The sequence below is a fragment of the Perissodus microlepis genome, chromosome 10 (genome assembly GCF_051167445.1).
Source record: "Perissodus microlepis isolate ML-2025 ecotype Zambia chromosome 10, ASM5116744v1, whole genome shotgun sequence".
Classification (NCBI taxonomy): Eukaryota; Metazoa; Chordata; class Actinopteri; order Cichliformes; family Cichlidae; genus Perissodus; species Perissodus microlepis.
Window position 1 is genome coordinate 12,979,711 of NC_140470.1, and position 19,956 is coordinate 12,999,666.

Genomic DNA, 19,956 nt, shown 5'->3' on the forward strand with positions numbered 1-19,956 from the left:
GTGGGGGTCCAGGGTGGGGGGGAGACAGGATTTGAAGTGTGCTAGGACCAGCTGCTCTAAGCACTTAGTGATGATGGGGGTGAGTGCTACTGGGCGGTAGTCATTGAGGCAAGATGGGTTGGAGTTTTTGAGTATCGGGACGATGGAGGTGGATTTGAAGCAGGCCGGTACCACAGCGTGGGCCAAGGACAGGTTGAATATGTCTGTCAGCACTCCTGCAAGCTCCCCAGAACACGCTCTGAGAACACGCCCGGGTATGCCATCAGGGCCTGCAGCCTTGTGGACATTGATCCTGCTCAGCACCGCTCCTACATCGGTGGGGGAGAGAGTCAGAGGTTGGTGGTCTGGCGTCACGTCTGCTTTGGTTGTGGTTGTGGGGTTCCCTCGCTCAAAACGAGCATAAAAGTTGTTGAGCTCGTTGAGGAAGGAGACATCAGAGGATGTCCTCATTGTTTGAATCAAAAATTCAAAAGAAGATAAAAGCAACTGGGAGGTCAATGACAAAAATCACAAAATGCACAATTTAAACTACAAAAACAGTTCAAAATAAAAAAAAATAATTACAAAATACTTTTAGCGCACAAATAAACAAACATATTCCTTATCTGTGTTGCAGATTTTTTTAAAATGTGGACTGGCCAATGAAAAAGGGGCTGACAATGATATGTTTTGTACATTTTATATTGTTATGACGTGGCTCCCGATGACAACATGTTTGTATGTTTACTGCGTTCACACAGTCCCATGTATGTACCATGAGAGAGGAGTGTAAGAGCTGCACGTGCTGGTTTGTTTGTGCACGCCGCGTAGATGGGGAGAGACGTAGCGGCACGCAGAGCAACGCACAGAGGTTACCGAGTTCTGCGACGGATGCACACGTTTGGCCTACGCGTGTGCACAAAGCCTTGCTTGCACAAGCACTTGTACGAGCCAGAAGTGTTCACACAGCGAGCGTTCTTGCATGGACTAACACGGACATCTGGTTCTGCACACTCGTCAATGTCTGGAACAAAGAAAAACAAGTATTCATTAGTGACAATGAGCCATAAAACAGAAATCCAAACATTAGTTGACAGAACAAAGTTATAATCTGCACATTGGCTGCTGTACATACACTAATAAGAGAATCTAGGACTCTAAAAGAATATGTGTATTTGCATTTTTGTAGTGTATATGTAGGACAGACCTATACAGCGAGCACGCGAGTAGTCTAGCCTAAAGCCTGGGTTACATTCACACATAGTGCCCAGGTAGGAACGGACACAGCGGCCATGTCCGCAGCTGCATTCGTCGGAATCTTCTTCTGAACTGTCACCTTTTCACAAAACGAACCAGGGGAAAAGAGAAAATGGGGGCAGAAAGAGGTAAATAAATAAGCCTTGTCTGAGGGCAGGAATGTTTCAGCTATCACTGATTTTTAACAAAAACCGTCATTGAGTGTCACCCGGGTTGTAATTGGGAAAAGCTGCCTGCAAATCCTGTTCCCCGTCTGACTCCGTCTCAAGATGCATCCCACACAGATGGCTGAACATTGCTGGGTAAAACAGATAAAATTCTTGTTAATTCAATAAATGGATTAAGTGCTAAAGAGGTCTGGCAAGTTTTCAGTAGCTCACCTGAGTTTCTGGGAGGGCAGCTGTTACACTCGGGCCCCCAGCCACGACCGAAGTGACAGCAGCACTCTGAATACGTCACCACCCAGTTCTGGGGCTCGCTGCAGATCCAGCCCTCCTCAATTCGCGTGAAGCACACATCCTTGTGAGCTGCAGTCCGATCTAGAGATGGAAAAAAGGATAAAAAACAAGTCGTGAAATTTTAACTGATCTCAGTGTTCAAGTGTATTTAATAAGAGAAGGTAAAGAATACTAATCTTAATATACAATATTTGAAAAAAGTCAGATTGGTTCACATTGCAAATTACACCTAAAAACAGTAAATGTACACTTTTATTTGTACTACAAAGTAAGCACACAAATACTTTACTATTTTTTTTTACAAGCTTGTAATATCTGGGAGTAACAAGCATCAGGCGCCCATTCAGACATGTATATCCATCTACACCATATGGACAAAAGTATCGGGCCACCCACACACTTAGACTACGTTCACACTGCAGGTCTTAATGCTCGATTCCGATTTTTATGTCTGCTTGTTCACACTACAAATAAAATGTGACAGCAAACGCACTCTAGTGTGAACGCTCAAAGCGGCCACATGCGCAAAAGAAGACGTCACACACAACGCGCTCTGTTTAGACTCAAACCAAACAGTATTGTTTGACTGATGGCCCTTAATATAAAGACTTGTTTCGGACTTTACGTTTCCCAATTTTGCTCTAAGTTATAAAGTTATTTTGTTATTTACATATGGCCTAATAATTACCCTTATTGCTGTTTTAGAGAGGAGCGGTGCTTCAAAGGATAGTCGCAGATTTCTGTCAGAATCTGCAGATTATACAGTATAAATGAAATGTTCACGTTTCTCCAACGTTGTCTTCCCAACAGTTTCACTAACATCTACATGGGATGGCCAGGAAGCGTTCGCGATGTCTTATCGGGCGCTTCTCCGGCGCTGATAATTGGCGTGTGACGGATTTAATGCGACTTGACTATTCAAACAGCAGTCGCTTTCTAAAACATCAGATATGTATCGGATTCAGTACCACATACGAAAGTGACCCAGATCGGATTTGAAAATATCGGATTTGTGCCATTCACACTGTCATACCATGATCGGATATGGGTCGCATACTGTACTGTAAATGTACGAAACACATGACAGGTTCGTTAAGTTTGTTAAGATTTCTTTTTCTTAATTTTTGCATTTTCTCCAGTTTTACAGACCTCATGTAAATATTTCATTTGTTATTTTTCAGAATGCCGAAAACACCGTACACAGAAGATTTTCAAATATGAAGAGATAGTAGACAGGAGAGTTGTAAATGTAAGTAATTTAGCCTGCTGTTGTGCAGATTTTTTTTGCGTCTTTGGACTTCCCGGATTTGAACTGTGCCTGACTGACTATCCATAAGCTTTTGTATTTGATGAATCTACACTAATTCAGCCACTGAGTCTGTATTTCGCTCCAAATAGGACATTAAATAAGAACATACCACCTGATACGACCTGGTCGTGCTGCCTTCCTGATGTTTACGTTCTTTAAAGTCCTCCTGACATCATGCTCAGAAGGAGTGATTGATGTGGAGGTGCTCCTTCCCATTCAGTAACATCTGCTTCAGTTAGTTTTGCTTGTGAGCCACAATGTAAGCAGTGTTGCTTTGCTGACATGCACTCGATGCTGGCAGTACAAGCATTGTAGTGGTTCTTATGTTTTTGTAAACTAATTGTATAATATATTGAGCCATTCAATAGTACACAAATGTTTATAAGCTCCTTTTTGTATGCAACTTGCATGTCTTTCTTAATTAATTGTTTGTTTATATCATGTTTTTCAGGAAAAAGAAGAAGTTAAAGTCAAGTGGAAGCCTTGCTCAACATGGTATGTAGTAACAACTTTGTTGGACGGGAACAGACATTCATATTGTTGATAAATAGTTATCACCTCAATTTGAATTCATGTATTTGGACTAAAGTAAATTGGGAGCTTTTAGCTATCGAGCTCCTCTTCTGTGAGGAGCTTGATAGCTGTCCACCTCCAAAGTCCATTATGAGTTTTGGAGGTGGACATGGTCAACACTTTTAAGAGTAGGCATAAGACTTTACTTCTTTATAGAGCTTATAGTTAGGGCTGGTTCAGCTCAGCCCTTAGTTATGCTGTAACAGGACCAGACTGCTGGGGGTTAGTGTCCCCCCCCTCTCTCTGTCTGTCTCTTTCAGGGTTATGCAGGCTCAGTATTGGTTGAAGATGCAGTCACGTCTCCTTTTACTGAAAACTCTCCCCCTCTCCCTCACCATCTGTAAACATACATGTCTCAGTAATGCAGTTCATGCATGTTACTAACTAAACTTCTTCCCTGGAGTTTCTGTGCTCTCTCATCCAGCAGGTTCCGATGGATCGTGGCTGCTGCTGTGGTCCTGCTTGACATCTACTACATATATTATTACTCTCTGACTTGATTTATATTACAGTGAAGGTGTATAAAGCATGACATGAATATAGAAGATATTTCATCCTAAAAAATTGTCATATGTCACAACCTAAATTATCCTATTTTGTGTGTGGTTGTCGTTGTTGTTTGTTATGTTTTTCTCCTGACAGTGGCAAAGTGTGGGATGACACATGGGAACCTGCGCAGTTTTACACACAGTAAACCAGGCACCACAGGTCGCAGAGATCGCACAGTTCACAGTTTGTAGTTCAGCATAAAAGTTCAAAATAAAATATTTACTATACATTTCAACCAGTGTCAGTCTCTGTTTCACTCTCTAATTGTGGCTTAAGTACCTAACACATTCATGAATCTGATCGATCAATAATATCTTCCCTGCACTCGATATCTCATAGTTTTACATATCAGCCAACATTATTGTCTACATCCTCATAAATATAGAAGTGACTTGCTTATTATAACATATTACAAGTTAAAGTAATACTGCACTGCACGTATAGTAAGTAACACCTACTGTGTATGGGAGCCTAAAGCAAAGTTAACTGCACCAGTACCAGCTTCAGAACATATTGTATATTATATGTTTCTACCTTTTTGTAATATGTCATGTTTAGATGCAGTGACAATTGCACATTTGGAGTTGTGGTCATATGTGGTTTTTATATATATATACACAGGGTATTAGAAAAAAATTGACATTTTTTGCTATTTTTCTTGTTTGTTTGCACATTATTATTGTGTACATATTACATATGTAACATTATTGTTAATATTATTATTAGATATCAAAGATACAATTTGATTAAGGGTTTTCCTGTCATAATTTCAATACAAATGCAATTACACACGTAAACAATAGGATCAAAATAAACTTTTAAAAAGTCTGTTGATCAAATGCTGATTTTCAAAACATTCTAGAGGAAAACAGAGATAAAATAATCTGAACAGTAACAGTGATCTGGGATGATGATGGAGGCTTCAATGGATTATTCTGTTTCAATCAATAGGTTCGTATCTATGACAATAATTTGATAAGTTTAACAGGTTGGTTTAGGCCTGGCAATACTGGAAATATTCACAAACTTTTGTTTTTGAAGAATGTTTATCTTTTTTGGGATGAAGCTATCTGGCAAAATGACACAGCCCTTTAACCTCATCTTTATGTCTATCATGTGGCTATGATACTGGATTTTGGTTTGATGCATATGCAGGTTACAGCTGGGGAATGGCAGTATGTTGTGGATTGATTTGGCATGTTCAACCACTGTTACACCAAACTCTCTCACTTATAACATGATAAAGGCCTCTTACTCAGTGTCATGGATTTTCTGTAGTTTTGGGGACACAGGGCCAAAGTCTGAGGCAATAAGTCAGATCAAAGAAGGCAATGTTTCTAAAATGGGAGTTTACTTATGTCATTATATATATCCAGGAATATGTGCCTGAGGATAGTTGTCATGAATTCAATATTAAATCAAAGTATTCCTTAATTACCACAGCTGACACGAGTTCTCCATAGTTGCCTGCTGTCTCAGGATCTGTCTCCAAAAAGGACCAGGGAGCGCTAACATGTTATGTTCTAAACTGATGAAGAAAATGCACATTAAACATAACATAAACTTACTGAGTGAAGTAATGTCAAGAGGATTCCTTTAGCTCCTATTGGGTTGGTTCCTTGATCAATGCAATACAGAATCATTCATCTGGTTTTATGTAATGTCCTTAAAACATGTCAAAATGAGGCTCACTAGTCTGTGTGGCCTCCATATGCCTGTATGACCTCCCTACAACACCTGGGCATGCTCCTGATGAAGTGGCAGATGCTCTCCTGATGGATGTCCTCCCAGACTCCAGGACTAAAGCATCTGCCCACTCCTGGACATTTTGTGGTGCAGTTGGTGGATGGAGCGAGACATGATGTCCCAGATGTCCTCAATTGGATTCAGGTCTGGGGAATGGGCGGGCCAGTCCTCAGCATCAATGCCTTCGTCTTGCAGGAACTGCTGACACACTCCAGCCACATGAGGTCTAGGATTGTCGTGCATTAGGAGGAACCCGGGGCTAACCGCACCAGCATATGGTCTCACAAGGGGTCTGAGGATCTCATCTCAGTACCTAATGGCAGTCAGGCTACCTCTGCCGAACACATGGAGGGCTGTGCAGCTCCCCAAAGAAATGCCACCCCACACCAAAACTGACCCACTGCCAAACTCATGCTGGAGGATGTTGCAGGCAGCAGAAGGTTCTCCACGGCGTCTCCAGACTCTGTCACAAGTGCTCAGTGTGAACCTGCCTTCATCTGTGAGGAGCAAAGTTGCCAATCTTTGTGTTCTCTGGCAAATGCCAAACATCCGGCATGGTGTTGGGCTGTAAGCACAACCCCCACCTGTGGACGTCGGGCCCTCATAACACCCTCATGGAGTCCGTTTCTGACCGTTTGAGCAGACGTGCACATTTGTGGCCTGCTGGAGGTCATTTTGCACAGCTCTGGCCTTTCTTTCCTACCCCACAGTACCTTCCCTTACCATTCGTTTCCTACTCTTTTACTTCTTCTTTGATGACGGTTGCCTTTCTAGATAAGCAATTTCATTTGCTCTGGGGCGAGTCACTGGCTCGGGTGCATTCCGGGACTGTCAGTTCACCAGTGTGCTGGCATGCTTCTTAAAAAACACACCACTACAGCAAACATCTCAATTGTACTTGTTGATTTCTTCGACAAAACACTGAACAAAAAATTTACTTGTGAGTGTGCTGCCTGGTGCTTTTAAATTTTGTGATAATTTGAGCAGCCCAGAAAGCATCCCATAAATTAAATTATGTTATCGTATCTGAACATGTACACTAGTCATTAAATTAGATGGGAAAGAATGATTCAGGGTAAACAACTGCACCAAGGAAATTCCATTTTTCTTCTCAAAATGTAAAATGTCTGTTGAAAAATCACATTAAACAGAGATGTGATTAACTTTTTATTTTACCAAACATAACATCAATGATGACACAATCAGTCTTCATCAGAAGTGCTCAAATCACTCTCAGTGGCATCGTCTGGAATGTCCTCCTCCTCCTCCGAGTCCATTTCCAGGAGTGGTTGGTGGCTGAGGATTCTCTTGTACACGTCCTTTACTTTGAGCATTTCAGCTTTCAGTTCACTTTTTTTTTAAAAACCAGGCTACAGAGTCCCTTCTGTGCATCCTCCGACATGCCAACAAAGGAGGCTGTAAAAAGAACAAAACAAATAAATATAAGTAAAAAAAAAAAACAAACAAAAAAAACCTCACCTCATAAACACAAGGAATTAGGATCCTGTAATTAAACATTTTTTTTAAAGGGAGAAGGCAGTGTTAGCTAGCAATCTAGATATAGGTAAAAGATCCAGTAAGACTTTAGCATCTGCTCTTATTTTCAATCGATTCATCAAAAAATTAATAAATAAAAGATGTGCTTACAGTCTGAGGAGATTGTCCCCAACACCACAGATCACATTCGCAACACTGTCCAGTGATGCTGCATCTCCCTGCAAAGGATCATCTCCTCCTCTCTCAGGCGCCTCACAGCCATCACCAAGACCTTTCTCTTTGTCCGGAGGTCAGCAGCAGCTACAGTTTAACAACATCAGATGGGAAAACATAGTAGCATATTATGATTCAAGAACAAAACATTCAACTACTGCTCAGATACTGGGAGTTTGTTTAAAAAGGATATTTAGAAATCAAGAGCTTACGTTCACTTGTGCTCTGCCAGGGCCAAATGTCGGTCAGCATGAGGGCATCACTGGATACGATTTGCTTTGTTGGTTCAGCGAGCTTGTTGTAGTCGTCAACAGCAGCCGCCAAGCGTTTCTTCTCAACTAAGATGACCTTGCGAATTCTGTGTCGCCTCTTGTTGCCATCTGTAAATAATCATAAAAAATTCACACCTTCACATAATGTATATAGTTACATTTTAATCTACACTCATCAATTTGTTTGCTAGAACAAATCACATCCAGCTTAAACAAACCTGGATCTGATTTTATTCTGTTTACAAAGTAGCTGTACAAGCTGTACAAACTAAGTATCAAACGGTCCATTTCAAAGAAACTGGGACGTACCATTTTGTCTGTAAAGACTTTGTGTTCGCACTCTGATGACGACGACAAGCTCCTCTATTCGTGCCTGCAACGCTCCAAGGCTGCCATCAGTTTGATCACTTTCTAAGTGAGAGGAATATTAATCAGAATACAGGATGAGTAACAGTCACCAAACTACAGTGGACTCTGTAATCACTGACTTGATGACATTCATTATAAGACATCTGGAGCCTTCATGTGCTGCATTATCATGAGATAACAAGTATGTTGGTGTTCAGGTTTATAAAACCAACTAGTACGACATCATTTCAACCCAGGTTCTATCCAATTTGATGAAACGCAACAACTCTGCCATAAATTCTGCTTTTACAAGGCTTCTTTTTCATTGTTTGTTGACACTGTCAGAAAGATCTTAATTCTACCTTAAGTTCTTTAATGAGGCCATGGTGGGTCCTATTGTTATACACGAGTGCATTATATTGAGACTCACCTTCAGCCCATTTCTACACATCGGCCACCCATTGCTGCAGTGTGTCGTCATCCACACCCAGCTCATTTTTGGTCGCATTCAGGCTCTCCACTTGTTCTCTAAGGATCCTTATGATCTAAGAATACATTAATAAATGTCATTCATATTGACATTAAAAGAGTACTGGTGTTTTCCCCCATTACCACACACATTAAAATGGTTTTTGAAAAAATAAATAAATCACCTTTAGATATCTCTGGCTCAAAGTGCGGCCCAGTTGTTCCACTTTCCTTTTGTTCCAGCCCAAAGCCAGGAGGGTCAGCATGTCTGTTCGCCCTGCATTTCAGTTAGTATACAAATAAGAATTAATGAGCAGGAGACTGAGTGGAATCTCAGACACGGACACATACCTGCTTTAGACATGTACTTCGTTGTGATGGCCGCCCTAGACAGGAAACTGTTTACTTGTTCCACCTCTTCTCCAACTGTTGAACCGGCCCCATCCTGAAACGCACCTCCCCATTTGATCTATAGAAAGGAGGTCACAATACATGACTGCTGAATTCATTCAACCTTATAACAAAATGTCTCAAACTAATCCAAAACTACAAGCTGCAGTATACCTCGCATTTCCAAGTGTGAGCCTTTGCATGCATGACGGAGAGAAAAGGAAGCATTGACAAGAGGTTCCTCAGCTCAGGGCACTGCTGAGCCACCTTGGTTAAATAGGGGAAATATTTACAGGCCACATCGGAGCAAAGGAACGTAATATGTCCCAGGACGTTAGCTGCCAACTCCCTCTGGAGAAAAAGGGGGTAAGCAAAGATCTCCCCTCGAAACATGTTCAATGCAGCTAAGAGGACTCCGTGGCGACAAACAGCTATTTCCATGCCCTCTTCATCCAACTTCCCAGTGGACTTTTTGGACGACTCCTTTGCTGCAGTCCAAGATGAAGATCCGCACAACCCTTTCCCTGGGACCTATACACTCCCCTTGCACTTCAGAGCAAGTTCCCCTGCTCTGAAGTGCTGAACGAACACAGTGACAGTTGTTTGAAAAGAAACATTAAAATACATTTTTCTACAAATCCATATTTGACTTATGTACACAATGCATAACGTACCTTGCATTAGACTGAAAGTGATAAAGCTTGCGGTTTCCATCAACTGAGACGGCAAGCATGTCTGGAGTGCAGGCAGGGCAGCTAAAGCATGGCTCCTTGCACATCCTGTCCACCTCAAACTTTACAGCACTCCACTCCAAGAAACTTTTACTGAAGGCATCAGCTGATATTCGGCCAGTCTTTTACATAGAGGACATACAACAGAATATTCAAGGACAGTCATCATAAACATTGATTTGCACAATTTCCTTAAACTTGGCAAATTTAGAAACTCACCCTTCCAAAATGGGCTGTTCGTTCATCCAGCACTTTGACAAATGCCTTAAGTGACATCCCTGGTGCAGCCTTCTTAATGTCATAGAAAGACTGAAAGACATCCATTGAAAACAGGGTGCAGAAATTTAAGGTGCCAGGCCAATATCCACTACCCAGGATGTCCTTAACTGAGGGGGACCACATTAGGCCACAGCTGGTGCAGCTCACCACTGGCAGTGCAAGGTTATAACGGCCTTTAGAAAGGATAAGGATAAATTCAGTCATGGCTCAAAGCATTCATTTTTTTCATGTTGTTTTCAAATCGGTCTGGTAAATCCAAATGACCTTTGACAGGTGCCCACATATACTGCGGGCCGAGGGTAATTCAAACCAAGATAGCAATGCACAATTTGCAATAAAACCTCCAAACACATCTATTGTGTATGTAGTGTGTGACAAAAGGGCAACTTACCATTTATGGTTACAAGAGCCACAATTGCGCCGGGTGAAACCTCAACGTTACCTGCTGGGCAGTCACACACATGGTCTGGCCTTTGCACAGGCAACAGCCGAACTAACATTAAAACACACAATATATATAAAAAGAATTAGAAATTAACTGATACACAATAAATATACAATAACAGCACCCACTCATAGTACATAGCAAGAAATGCATAAGACTTAAAAACCGTACCTATTGGCTTGTGAAACTCTGATGTAGGCTGCAAAAACCCTCCTGTTACTGCCTCTCTGCTGTGCAGGACAAAGCGTGTGTGAACTGCAATATCACAGTCAGCACAAAGGAATGGAAGAGGCAGGCAGTCCAGACACCTCACAACTACTTGTTTGCCACACTGACACACACGGTGTGACTGTGGATCCAGAGTAGCTAACATATTGTCTATAAGACAAGGCCTGGCCTCTTTCCACTTTTGCGAGGACACCATATTTCTGATCGCCCAGTGAGTAGCAGCTGATTCAGATGACGTCTCACAAGCCATGGCTGCGTCCTCTTCTCCATCCTCCAACATCTGAAGGAGCTCCTGATGAAGCACCTCAGTTCCATACACTAACAGAAAAAAAATAAAGAAAGGAAGAAACTCTTCCACAAAGTGAAAAACACTCTAGGCAGTATGTTTCTTAGGACTGCACAAAAGCCCTGCATAACTCAACTATAACAACAAATATAAAAGTAAACAGAAATCACAATATATACAAGAAGGTAAAGTACCTTTTGTTGGGTTGACACTGGCAACATAACTAGGTTCTTCACGTGGACATTGATGCTGATCTCTGGACACTGGGGGGAAAAAAAGAGATTGAAGAATATTTACTTACTGAAATTCTTTGGTGAAAACAAGTTGTGAGATAAAATCAATGGTTGTGTGAACACTGACCACGTGGCATGCAACTAGTACTTCGACTGGTTGATGGTCTGAGGAATAAAATCTCCCTGTCTGTCACGTGTTTTCCAGCGCACTGGTCTTGGCTGAGGTTCACTCTGTGCATCATTCTACGCAATTAACAAGGAAAAAAGGGAACACCTAAAATACAGTCCATGATTAAAGCAAAGATTATCAAACATCTTAAGTTAACCAACTTAATTTGACATAAACTTATATATACACACATATATAAAAATTTATTAAAAAAAATTCAAATAATATAACGTTTACTCCGTACAAAATATTAGACAAGCGTGTTCCCTCTTTAACAACTGTTTCCACTAAAAATGTTACCTGCATATCTTGAAGGAGTTCGTCAGCAGCCTGAAGCTCTTCCTCCAGCTCGGGATCCTCTGAATCACTCATTTTCAAGCTAAAGAGGAAAGAGATTTTTGCAGAACTCCGTGACATAAACACATAACTAACGCAATTCAAATGATTTTCAGTCTTGGCGCTCCGTTTAACGTTAGCAATTAACGTTAGCATCATCAGTTTATAAAGAGCTAGCAGAACTCTTAGCGCAAAAACTGCTTTACGCACCATGTGAGGGTATTTTGCAACACACAAGTCCTTTAACGTTTGTAATAGATTTAATCCATCATCGTTGGATTAAATGGCTAATGCTGCAGTAGCCACGTGTAGTCATTACCTAGCAAGCATGCTGACAGTAGCTGTAGCCATTTTTAAATGCATTAAACCGTTTCCGAGATCAGTCACCTCTGTTTGTTTGAAGCTTTTATGAAAAACAAACTTTGAAACACACATCAAGGTATTACTTTAAATATATGTATTTTTTACATACCTGCATTAGAATCAATCAGTTCCGCCTCATTTTCTTATTCTTATAAATAGGTCTCTCCATTCTCCCATCATCCTTTGCTTACACAGGTTGCGTCTGATTGGTTGGAGCCGAGCACGTCCAAAACTAACAGGAGTGGTGAATGACTCTATAAATGTGTTTTACGTGTGAAATGAAAATAATAAACCTAACAAAGGATTATGTACGTTAAATCTGAGCACTTTCAGCTCGTGAATCACTTTGGAAAACACTGTGTGATGGCCACAACATGAAGCGATTTTATTGTTGAATTATCAGTGATACTTTCATGTGTTTTTGTTGAGAAATGTTAACGATGTCATTAAAAGAAAGCATTAAATTAGGGAGAAAAACCGTTCGCGGAGAGGGTCCCCGGTTCTCCAGTTAGATTGAGATTCACAGCGTCATGTTTCGCTGTGACGGAGTTATTATTGGAGTAAATGGACGGCTGGAGCCTCTGCTCGAAGCGTCTCTGATCGCCGCAAGCGGGTTCATATTGGAATGAATTGACAACCCACAGCGTCGCATAAAAACGTGGAAGGGTACCTTTAGCGTCAGCATGAGAAGTTAAGGGACGTGACAAATCGTCAGTATTTTACGTGTCGGGGGTGAGAACGGGTTGTCTTAGCAGTAGGATTTACATGAAAAGAGAAACAAATTAAGTTTGAGTGAAAATGTACATTTTTTGCACTCTCTGGTCGACTGACTCAGTGAATCAAATGACTCAACAAACACGATTCACTTTGGTGAGTGACTCATTAAAACTCGATTCAGTAAAAAGAATTAAATTTACCATCACTAGCCCTTTGTTTGGCCTGCTAAAATGGCGCCCCGGCGGCCACGCCCCCTGCCGTGACATCATGTTCCAAAGCCCCATAGAATAGACAATAGAACCAAATTTAAAAAAAAAGAAAAAAAAAAGAATGTTGTTGTTACATTATGTTATGACATCATCATGATGTCATAACATGCCTTTGATCTGTGAATCCTTAAATCCGGGTAAGAAGCCCAAACTGTCATGCAGTTTACTTGTAACACTTGAGATTGCAGCATTCAAAGGTCCGCCTGAGAAAAATTTTAAAATAGTTGAATCTTTAAGACAGTCACTTCATCAACACTCTGACATGTCTCAGAGTAAAGACAGCAAAAGCCAACAAGCTTACGCTGGCTTTACTACAATGGACGACCAAAATCCAGAGCCAAACTCTGATGAAAGACATTTCCAGCTTCCACTCAAGAGGAAGCGAGGCCCGAATTCTGTTGCACAGAATTGCAGAAGTGACGACAGCTGCTCTCCACCAAGGAAAAAAAGACGTATTTGTGAAGAAAAGAAAAGAAAATACAGTCAGATTTCCAAAGGCAGCAAAAACAACTCTGAGAGCTACTCTCCAGAGAGAAAGAGGATGAGAGTAGACACTGAGAAAAAAGAAACAGCAGTGACTCGGACCATCCAAAAAAGTTCTTCTTCAAGGACTATCCAACTCCAAGTTCAGAAAAAGAACAATATGAACTTGAGTAATACCAAAAACTCTCAAAACACACCAAAAGACAACAAGAGACCAGGACAAGCACCAGTGACACAGAACATCCAAAAAAGTTCTTTGTCAAGGTCTATCCAGGACCAAGTTGAGAAAATGGATGTTACGACCTCGAGTGATACCAAAACCTCTGATAACACTCCAAAATACAACAAGAGGCCAGGACAAGCACCAGTGACACAGAACATCCAAAAAAGTTCTTTGTCAAGGTCTATCCAGGACCAAGTTGAGAAAATGGATGTTACGACCTCGAGTGATACCAAAACCTCTGATAACACTCCAAAATACAACAAGAGGCCAGGACAAGCACCAGTGACACAGAACATCCAAAAAAGTTCTTTGTCAAGGTCTATCCAGGACCAAGTTGAGAAAATGGATGTTACGACCTCGAGTGATACCAAAACCTCTGATAACACTCCAAAATACAACAAGAGGCCAGGACAAGCACCAGTGACACAGAACATCCAAAAAAGTTCTTTGTCAAGGTCTATCCAGGACCGAGTTGAGAAAATGGATGTTACGACCTCGAGTGATACCAAAACCTCTGATAACACTCCAAAATACAACAAGAGGCCAGGACAAGCACCAGTGACACAGAACATCCAAAAAAGTTCTTTGTCAAGGTCTATCCAGGACCGAGTTGAGAAAATGGATGTTACGACCTCGAGTGATACCAAAACCTCTGATAACACTCCAAAATACAACAAGAGGCCAGGACAAGCACCAGTGACACAGAACATCCAAAAAAGTTCTTTGTCAAGGTCTATCCAGGACCAAGTTGAGAAAATGGATGTTACGACCTCGAGTGATACCAAAACCTTCGAAAACACTCCAAAATACAACAAGAGGCCAGGACAAGCACCAGTGACACAGAGCAGCCAAAAAAGTTGGACGCCAAGCACTATCCGACTCCTAGTTAAGAAAATGAACAATCTGACCTTGAGTGAAACCTCTGAAAACACACCAAACGCACCAAAAGACAACAAGAGGCCAGAACCAGCAGCAGGGACACAGAGCAGCCAAAAACGTTGTTCACCAAGCACTATCCGACTGCTAGTTCAGAAAATGAACAATATGACCTTGAGTGAAACCTCTGAAAACACACCAAACACACCAAAAGACAACAAGAGGATAAAATAATAAGCAAGAAAAAGAGGAGGCCAGTACTACCAAACCAGAAAATCCAGAGGCCCGAGATGACAACATGCAGAGAGAAAAGCCAAAAAAGAAAAAGAAGCGCATCTGGTTTCTGAGACTGTTCACTTAAGCCACTTCAACTCTGTCTCCTATAAAATCAAAGTTATATACAACTAAATATTAACAGTTACTTCAACTCCCTAAACATAAATTTTAAAGCATATTTGCTTTAATATTTAGTTGTGTATACATTTGTCATCGGCTCCACCCCTCCCAACCGGTCGCGGCAGATGGCCGCCCCTCCCTGAGCCTGGTTCTGCCGGAGGTTTCTACCTTTTTAAAGGTAGTTTTTCCTCCCCACTGTCGCCAAGTGCTTGCTCATAGGGGATTGTTGGGTTTTTTCTTTAATTCAGTTCAGTTCAATTCATTTGTATGTAAATACTGTTGAATTGAATTGAACTGAATTAAAGAAGATTTATAGGAGACAAAGTAAGTCACAGAGTGAACCAGGGTATTATAACATCTTACCCATGAAAATAAAAAATTGCATTAACCAAAACATCTGTTGTCTGAACCTGTAATTTTGTCTCATTTAAAACATGTAAAAATGTCAAATTAGAACAATCTAACAGCAGAAATAAAAATGTTTACATGCTGCTTGAAAACATTGTTCTGTGAATGATATCTACTGTATCTGTGCTGTTGATGCCTTTTGAAAGCATTCCTAATAGCATCTATCAAGTAATATGCCTTGCTCAATGGTTCATGGAAGTATTAACAGTTTTGGTAACTGACTTTGTAAATTGAAATTCTACAGCCTTACACTAGTAAACGCTTGTGCTACACACGGAAGACAGGTATAGTCAGCTCAGTATCCAGTGGGAAGTTTTCTCTTTGGCATCCACAGATGCAACAGCTCATAACTAAATGGTGCAAACAGAGGTGAATCCACCTAAGCAGCACTTGTACGATTGCCCCCCGGCTCCAACTCCCGGTAAACTGAAGACAGATTCAACCATCTGTGTGTTGAAAAATATTAATGAGTCCACACCGCATTTTCTTCTTAGTAATAGCCATGTAACAATAGAAATATAGAAACAGTAATTAATCAGATTACTAGTTACTGAAAAAAGTAACGGCCGTTATTCCCATCACTGATAATGACACGATTATTTGCATTTCCACTACTTATAAACTAGTGTCAGTATTTAATGATCAATGTCCACAAATAAGAATTGGAAATAAATGGCACTGGATAAGCACAAATCTGACTGAGAACTTAAACTTCACCTTAATTTTTCTGTCTGTCCTGCTCACATCTCCAATGTTTGTACACGTTGTCATTAGCGTGTCTTCACTCAGCCACTCCACATCGGCCACACCGCTTTACTAACTAAAACACTGGTGTCGGCACATAAGGACGCCGTCATAACCCGTCAACGACACTGATTAGCGTTTATATGAATGTGAGTGGCATCGTTGGCTGGAGCAGCCAGTTACCGGTCACTCACTGACTCACACTCCAAAACAGCACAGAATCAATTGTTATGTATTTATTTTAATTCCAGGTTTGATTTTTTCTGTTTTGTTTTGGGGGGTTTTGTGCGCAGTGCAGGTTTTGTGCGCAGTGCAGATTTTGTGCGCAGTGCAGATTTTGTGTGCGCGGAGACCGTGTCAGCAGTGCGCAGTTTAGAGGGAAAAGTGCAGACAGATGCTTTATCCTTAACACTTTTTATTAGCCAGCTGTAATAAAGATCCGGTACATGGTAGGTGGCTATAATTGCAGGCAGATAGAAGCAAAGTGATGAATATTGTTTTGGGACATTTAATTAATTAATTCTTAATGTTTGAAAGACCACAGATAATGAATTAAAAGGAAAACTGTTGCAGGTTATGGATGCGAGTGGAAGTGGTCCTCTGTGACATGACCACTGGGACAGAAGACTGGGCAGCTGAGCACTCCTCTGAAGCAGTACAAAGTACAGAACTAACTGAACCTCCATCCGCTATATAAATGTGATATTAAAATAATATTAATACAAGAAATACAAACTTCTAATTCTAATGATTTCACAAAGCTCAAATAGCTCCATGTGCTTGCTGATTATATTGTAGATGGATGACTTTCCTTACACACTTGGAAAAATGAGACATTAAATTTAAATGAGATGTCTGTTCCCCCTGATGTAACCCAGCTCTGAAATAATTTGTCAAACAAAACAACAACAAAAAAAACGCGTTAGCTTGTGTAAATCTGAACACATCTTCTTCAAGAGTGCAGTGCAGTGTACAACAACAACAACAAATCATCAATCTGTCGATCCACTCGACATCTATCAATTAAAAAAAAAAATAAAGTAAGCTTTAAATTTCCAGTTGAACAGATCCCACCGGGCAGTCCTTTTCTTTTAAAAATAGTCCCTCCTCTTCTTCTCCTGTCCTGTGTTTCCTACATCCTTCTCCATCTCTGAGTGATGTTATCTCATAGTCTTTTCTCTCCCTCGGTAATACTACAAATGTACATTCAGCTAGCTGGCACACTGTGTGACCGTAACTGCACAGAAGCAGTCTGTTTGCTGATATTTGTTGGAGTGTTTAGAAGGTTACATGTGTATTACTGTTAAAGTATACAATCAAGAGAGAGTTTCACTTGTTTGTTTTTGGAACTTTGTTTAAAGTTGTAACTTTCACTGGTGTGATATCTCACCACTAGATGTCAGTAGAGTACAGACTGCAGTCAGCTGAGTTCTGTTGTCTTACCCCCTCTAAAGTGCATAATCCTAGCAATGGTGGCTGCAGGAGGACGAAAAACTGTGACTGGTTGATCCATATGGAGTGCAGGCTGTCAGTCTGCTCTTTACCTGAGCTCTGAATAGAGCTTTGTTAGTTACTGAAGGCCATTTCTGTCGAATGACAGCGATACTGAGCTGAGTTGCTGAGTTTGTCCTGAACTTCTTTTGTTGGTAAGTGCTGCTGTTTTTGTCACTGTAAGCCTCTGTTAGCTGGTGTTAGTAAAACTTTCATTGTTGGACGCTTAGAGAATAAATCCTCAAATGATGTGCGGGTATCACACTGTTTACCAGAGGGAAAGTGTGATTTTCTTAGGAGACTCAGTGATAATATTAGCTGGCAAAATGTTAGCTTATAACCAGCTGGTGTTGTTGTTATTAAGCCAGGTCGTTGTCAGCTGTCTGGAGGGTCACATGTCTAATCTTCTGACAATAAATAAGTGCGAAAATGTCTGGAATCGTTAATAAAGAAATTTGGGACAGTTGTTAAATTGTATAACTCTCTCAATGCTCTCTACCTGACCACCTAAAATTGAGCCTTCTGATAATATGATGTAACTGAGATTCATTATGGTCAGCAGAATTTCTTTTTATTGCTGAATGTTGGAGGCACTGCCTTTCAAAGCAGAGACGTCGCCCTGATAGGATGATCGCTCTGCTGCAAGGCTGACTCAGAGAGCAAGTTTAGAATAACCAGTTAACCTAACACATATGTCTGTGGATGTGGAAGGAAACCAGAGCACTGAGAGAAAACCTACATAAAGAAAAGGGAACAGATGGGCTGTGGATCTTTGTGCCCTTTACCACCATGCCAAGTACCAAATAATCATATAGCCCACTGTAGAGTAGCCAAATGTGGTAAAAGATATTAATTATTTTTCATGTATTAGTATTAGTAATGTTGAAAGACACATGTATATTTAACAGGCTGTATCACCTTTTTTAAAAAAAAAATAAAATTCAGATTTGTTTTGCAGCTCTATATAGATTCTTTTTGGCCACTAAAATGCTCAAAAATGATATTTTGGGAGCACAGGTTGCTCACCCCAGAAGTGGAATAGCTACTTCTGAGGAAAAACGTTCTGATTTGGCTTTCATGAAGACCAGAAAACAAAGAAACCCGAGTCTGACTACATGATTGTCCAACAATCATAATATTCTGGTTGTAAGGAAATGTACTCAAAGGAGAGTTCATGTATAAACCAAGAAGAATAGTGAAAAATATCTGATTTCAAATAGTGGGTTAATCAATGGAAGAAAAAAATGTAAGAAATTTAAGCACAGAAACAACTTGTTAAAATTGTGTGTGTGTGTGTGTGTGTGTGTGTGTGTGTGTGTGTGTGTGTGTATAAGCAACTGTTGTGCTATGAGGTACTCTGACGTCACCACTCAGTAGCATATTGCCTTTAGTGTGTTGACTAAAACCACAATATGGGCAGATAAAACAAGGAGTCATTCTGACCTTCATCTACAGGTGGATGATCTAAGATCATTTAATCACGTAAAATAAAACTCAGTGAATTGTAAACGGATGTAAATAAAAGCTTGAATATGCATTTAACTTATAATGTGACCACTGTTTGTTTTTAACAATCGAATGCTCTCTGCTCTCTCGTCTTCAGCTTGTTCAGAATGCTGTAGCCCGACTCTTGACAGGCACTCGTAAACGTGACCATATTTCCCCAGTCTTGGCTCGTTTACACTGGTTTCCAGTATGTTCCAGAATTGATTTTAAGATTTTATTGCTTGTTTGTAAGTCTCTAAATGGATTAGCTCCCTCGTAGCTCTCTGATCTTTTAACTAAAAACACTGCAAATAGAACTTTTCAGTCAGCTGTTACATTGCTTCTGATTGTTCCTAAAGCACAGAGGAGACCAAGCGTTTGCCTGACCCTTTGGAACAGTCTGCCTCTTCAAATTAGGACGTCTCCACCACTTTAAATCCCATCTGAAAGCACATTTCTACTCCCTAGCTTTTAATTGTGACTGAGTTTTTGTTTTGTTCTCTTTAGGTGTGTTTGTTTTACTTTTTGCTTTGTATAGCACTTTGGCCAACCTCTGTTGTTTTTAAATGTGCTTATAAATAAACTGATTGATTGCTTGCTTGAATACTATAAAGTGTGTGAATGGGGGGAAAAATACATTTTGGTTGTGTTGTTATGGGTGTCCTTCAGTTTATTTCATACAAAGGATGAATAATGAAGAAAAATATTCTCGATGTTTGCATTTTTATTGTTAAA

At 40.5% G+C, this 19,956-nt stretch overlaps 2 protein-coding genes and 1 long non-coding RNA gene across 8 annotated transcripts; 1 reads left to right on the forward strand and 2 right to left on the reverse strand.

Annotated features, from left to right (window-relative positions):
• Positions 1–337: 337 nt before the first annotated feature.
• LOC146378955 (latent-transforming growth factor beta-binding protein 3-like) lies at positions 338–2,045 on the reverse strand. The gene is made up of 5 exons (XM_084941638.1): positions 1,997–2,045; positions 1,617–1,775; positions 1,445–1,534; positions 1,187–1,315; positions 338–1,003 (listed from the first exon to the last, which is right to left on the reverse strand). Exons 1-5 carry the CDS (start codon positions 2,043–2,045, stop codon positions 852–854), a joined length of 579 nt encoding a protein of 192 aa, XP_084797764.1. The 3' UTR covers positions 338–851.
• A 907-nt stretch (positions 2,046–2,952) lies between these two features.
• On the forward strand, positions 2,953–4,360 carry LOC146378956 (uncharacterized). Its single transcript, XR_014801534.1, has 2 exons — positions 2,953–3,498; positions 4,219–4,360. It is a non-coding gene; the product is annotated as an uncharacterized LOC146378956 (long non-coding RNA).
• Positions 4,361–7,025: 2,665 nt separating this feature from the next.
• Positions 7,026–12,340, reverse strand: LOC146378957 (uncharacterized). 6 transcript variants are annotated; one of them, XM_084942159.1, is made up of 15 exons: positions 12,239–12,340; positions 11,731–11,809; positions 11,389–11,504; positions 11,223–11,291; positions 10,686–11,060; positions 10,461–10,562; positions 10,010–10,242; positions 9,734–9,912; positions 9,021–9,138; positions 8,855–8,946; positions 8,632–8,746; positions 8,163–8,264; positions 7,800–7,961; positions 7,519–7,668; positions 7,026–7,287 (listed from the first exon to the last, which is right to left on the reverse strand). In XM_084942159.1, exons 3-9 carry the CDS (start codon positions 11,501–11,503, stop codon positions 9,072–9,074), a joined length of 1,140 nt encoding a protein of 379 aa, XP_084798285.1. In that variant the 5' UTR covers position 11,504; positions 11,731–11,809; positions 12,239–12,340; the 3' UTR covers positions 7,026–7,287; positions 7,519–7,668; positions 7,800–7,961; positions 8,163–8,264; positions 8,632–8,746; positions 8,855–8,946; positions 9,021–9,071. The 6 variants fall into 6 exon arrangements, with proteins under 6 accessions (XP_084798285.1, XP_084798283.1, XP_084798288.1 ...); XM_084942157.1 differs by having other exon boundaries at positions 7,794–7,961; XM_084942162.1 differs by adding an exon at positions 9,234–9,638 and having other exon boundaries at positions 7,794–7,961; positions 8,855–9,138.
• Positions 12,341–19,956: the final 7,616 nt, after the last annotated feature.

Coding starts and splice junctions, on each gene's coding strand:
- LOC146378955 (XM_084941638.1), bottom strand. CDS start 2,045: ATGTCTGAATGGGCGCCTGATGCTTGTTACTCCCAGATATTACAAGCT. Junction 1,776..1,996: donor CTCCCAGATATTACAAGCTT/GTAAAAAAAAAT, acceptor TTCCATCTCTAG/ATCGGACTGCAGCTCACAAG. Junction 1,316..1,444: donor TTTTCCCAATTACAACCCGG/GTGACACTCAAT, acceptor TTTTGTGAAAAG/GTGACAGTTCAGAAGAAGAT.
- LOC146378957 (XM_084942160.1), bottom strand. CDS start 11,503: ATGATGCACAGAGTGAACCTCAGCCAAGACCAGTGCGCTGGAAAACAC. Junction 10,563..10,685: donor AGAGTTTCACAAGCCAATAG/GTACGGTTTTTA, acceptor TTTTAATGTTAG/TTCGGCTGTTGCCTGTGCAA. Junction 9,913..10,009: donor GAACAGCCCATTTTGGAAGG/GTGAGTTTCTAA, acceptor TCTATGTAAAAG/ACTGGCCGAATATCAGCTGA.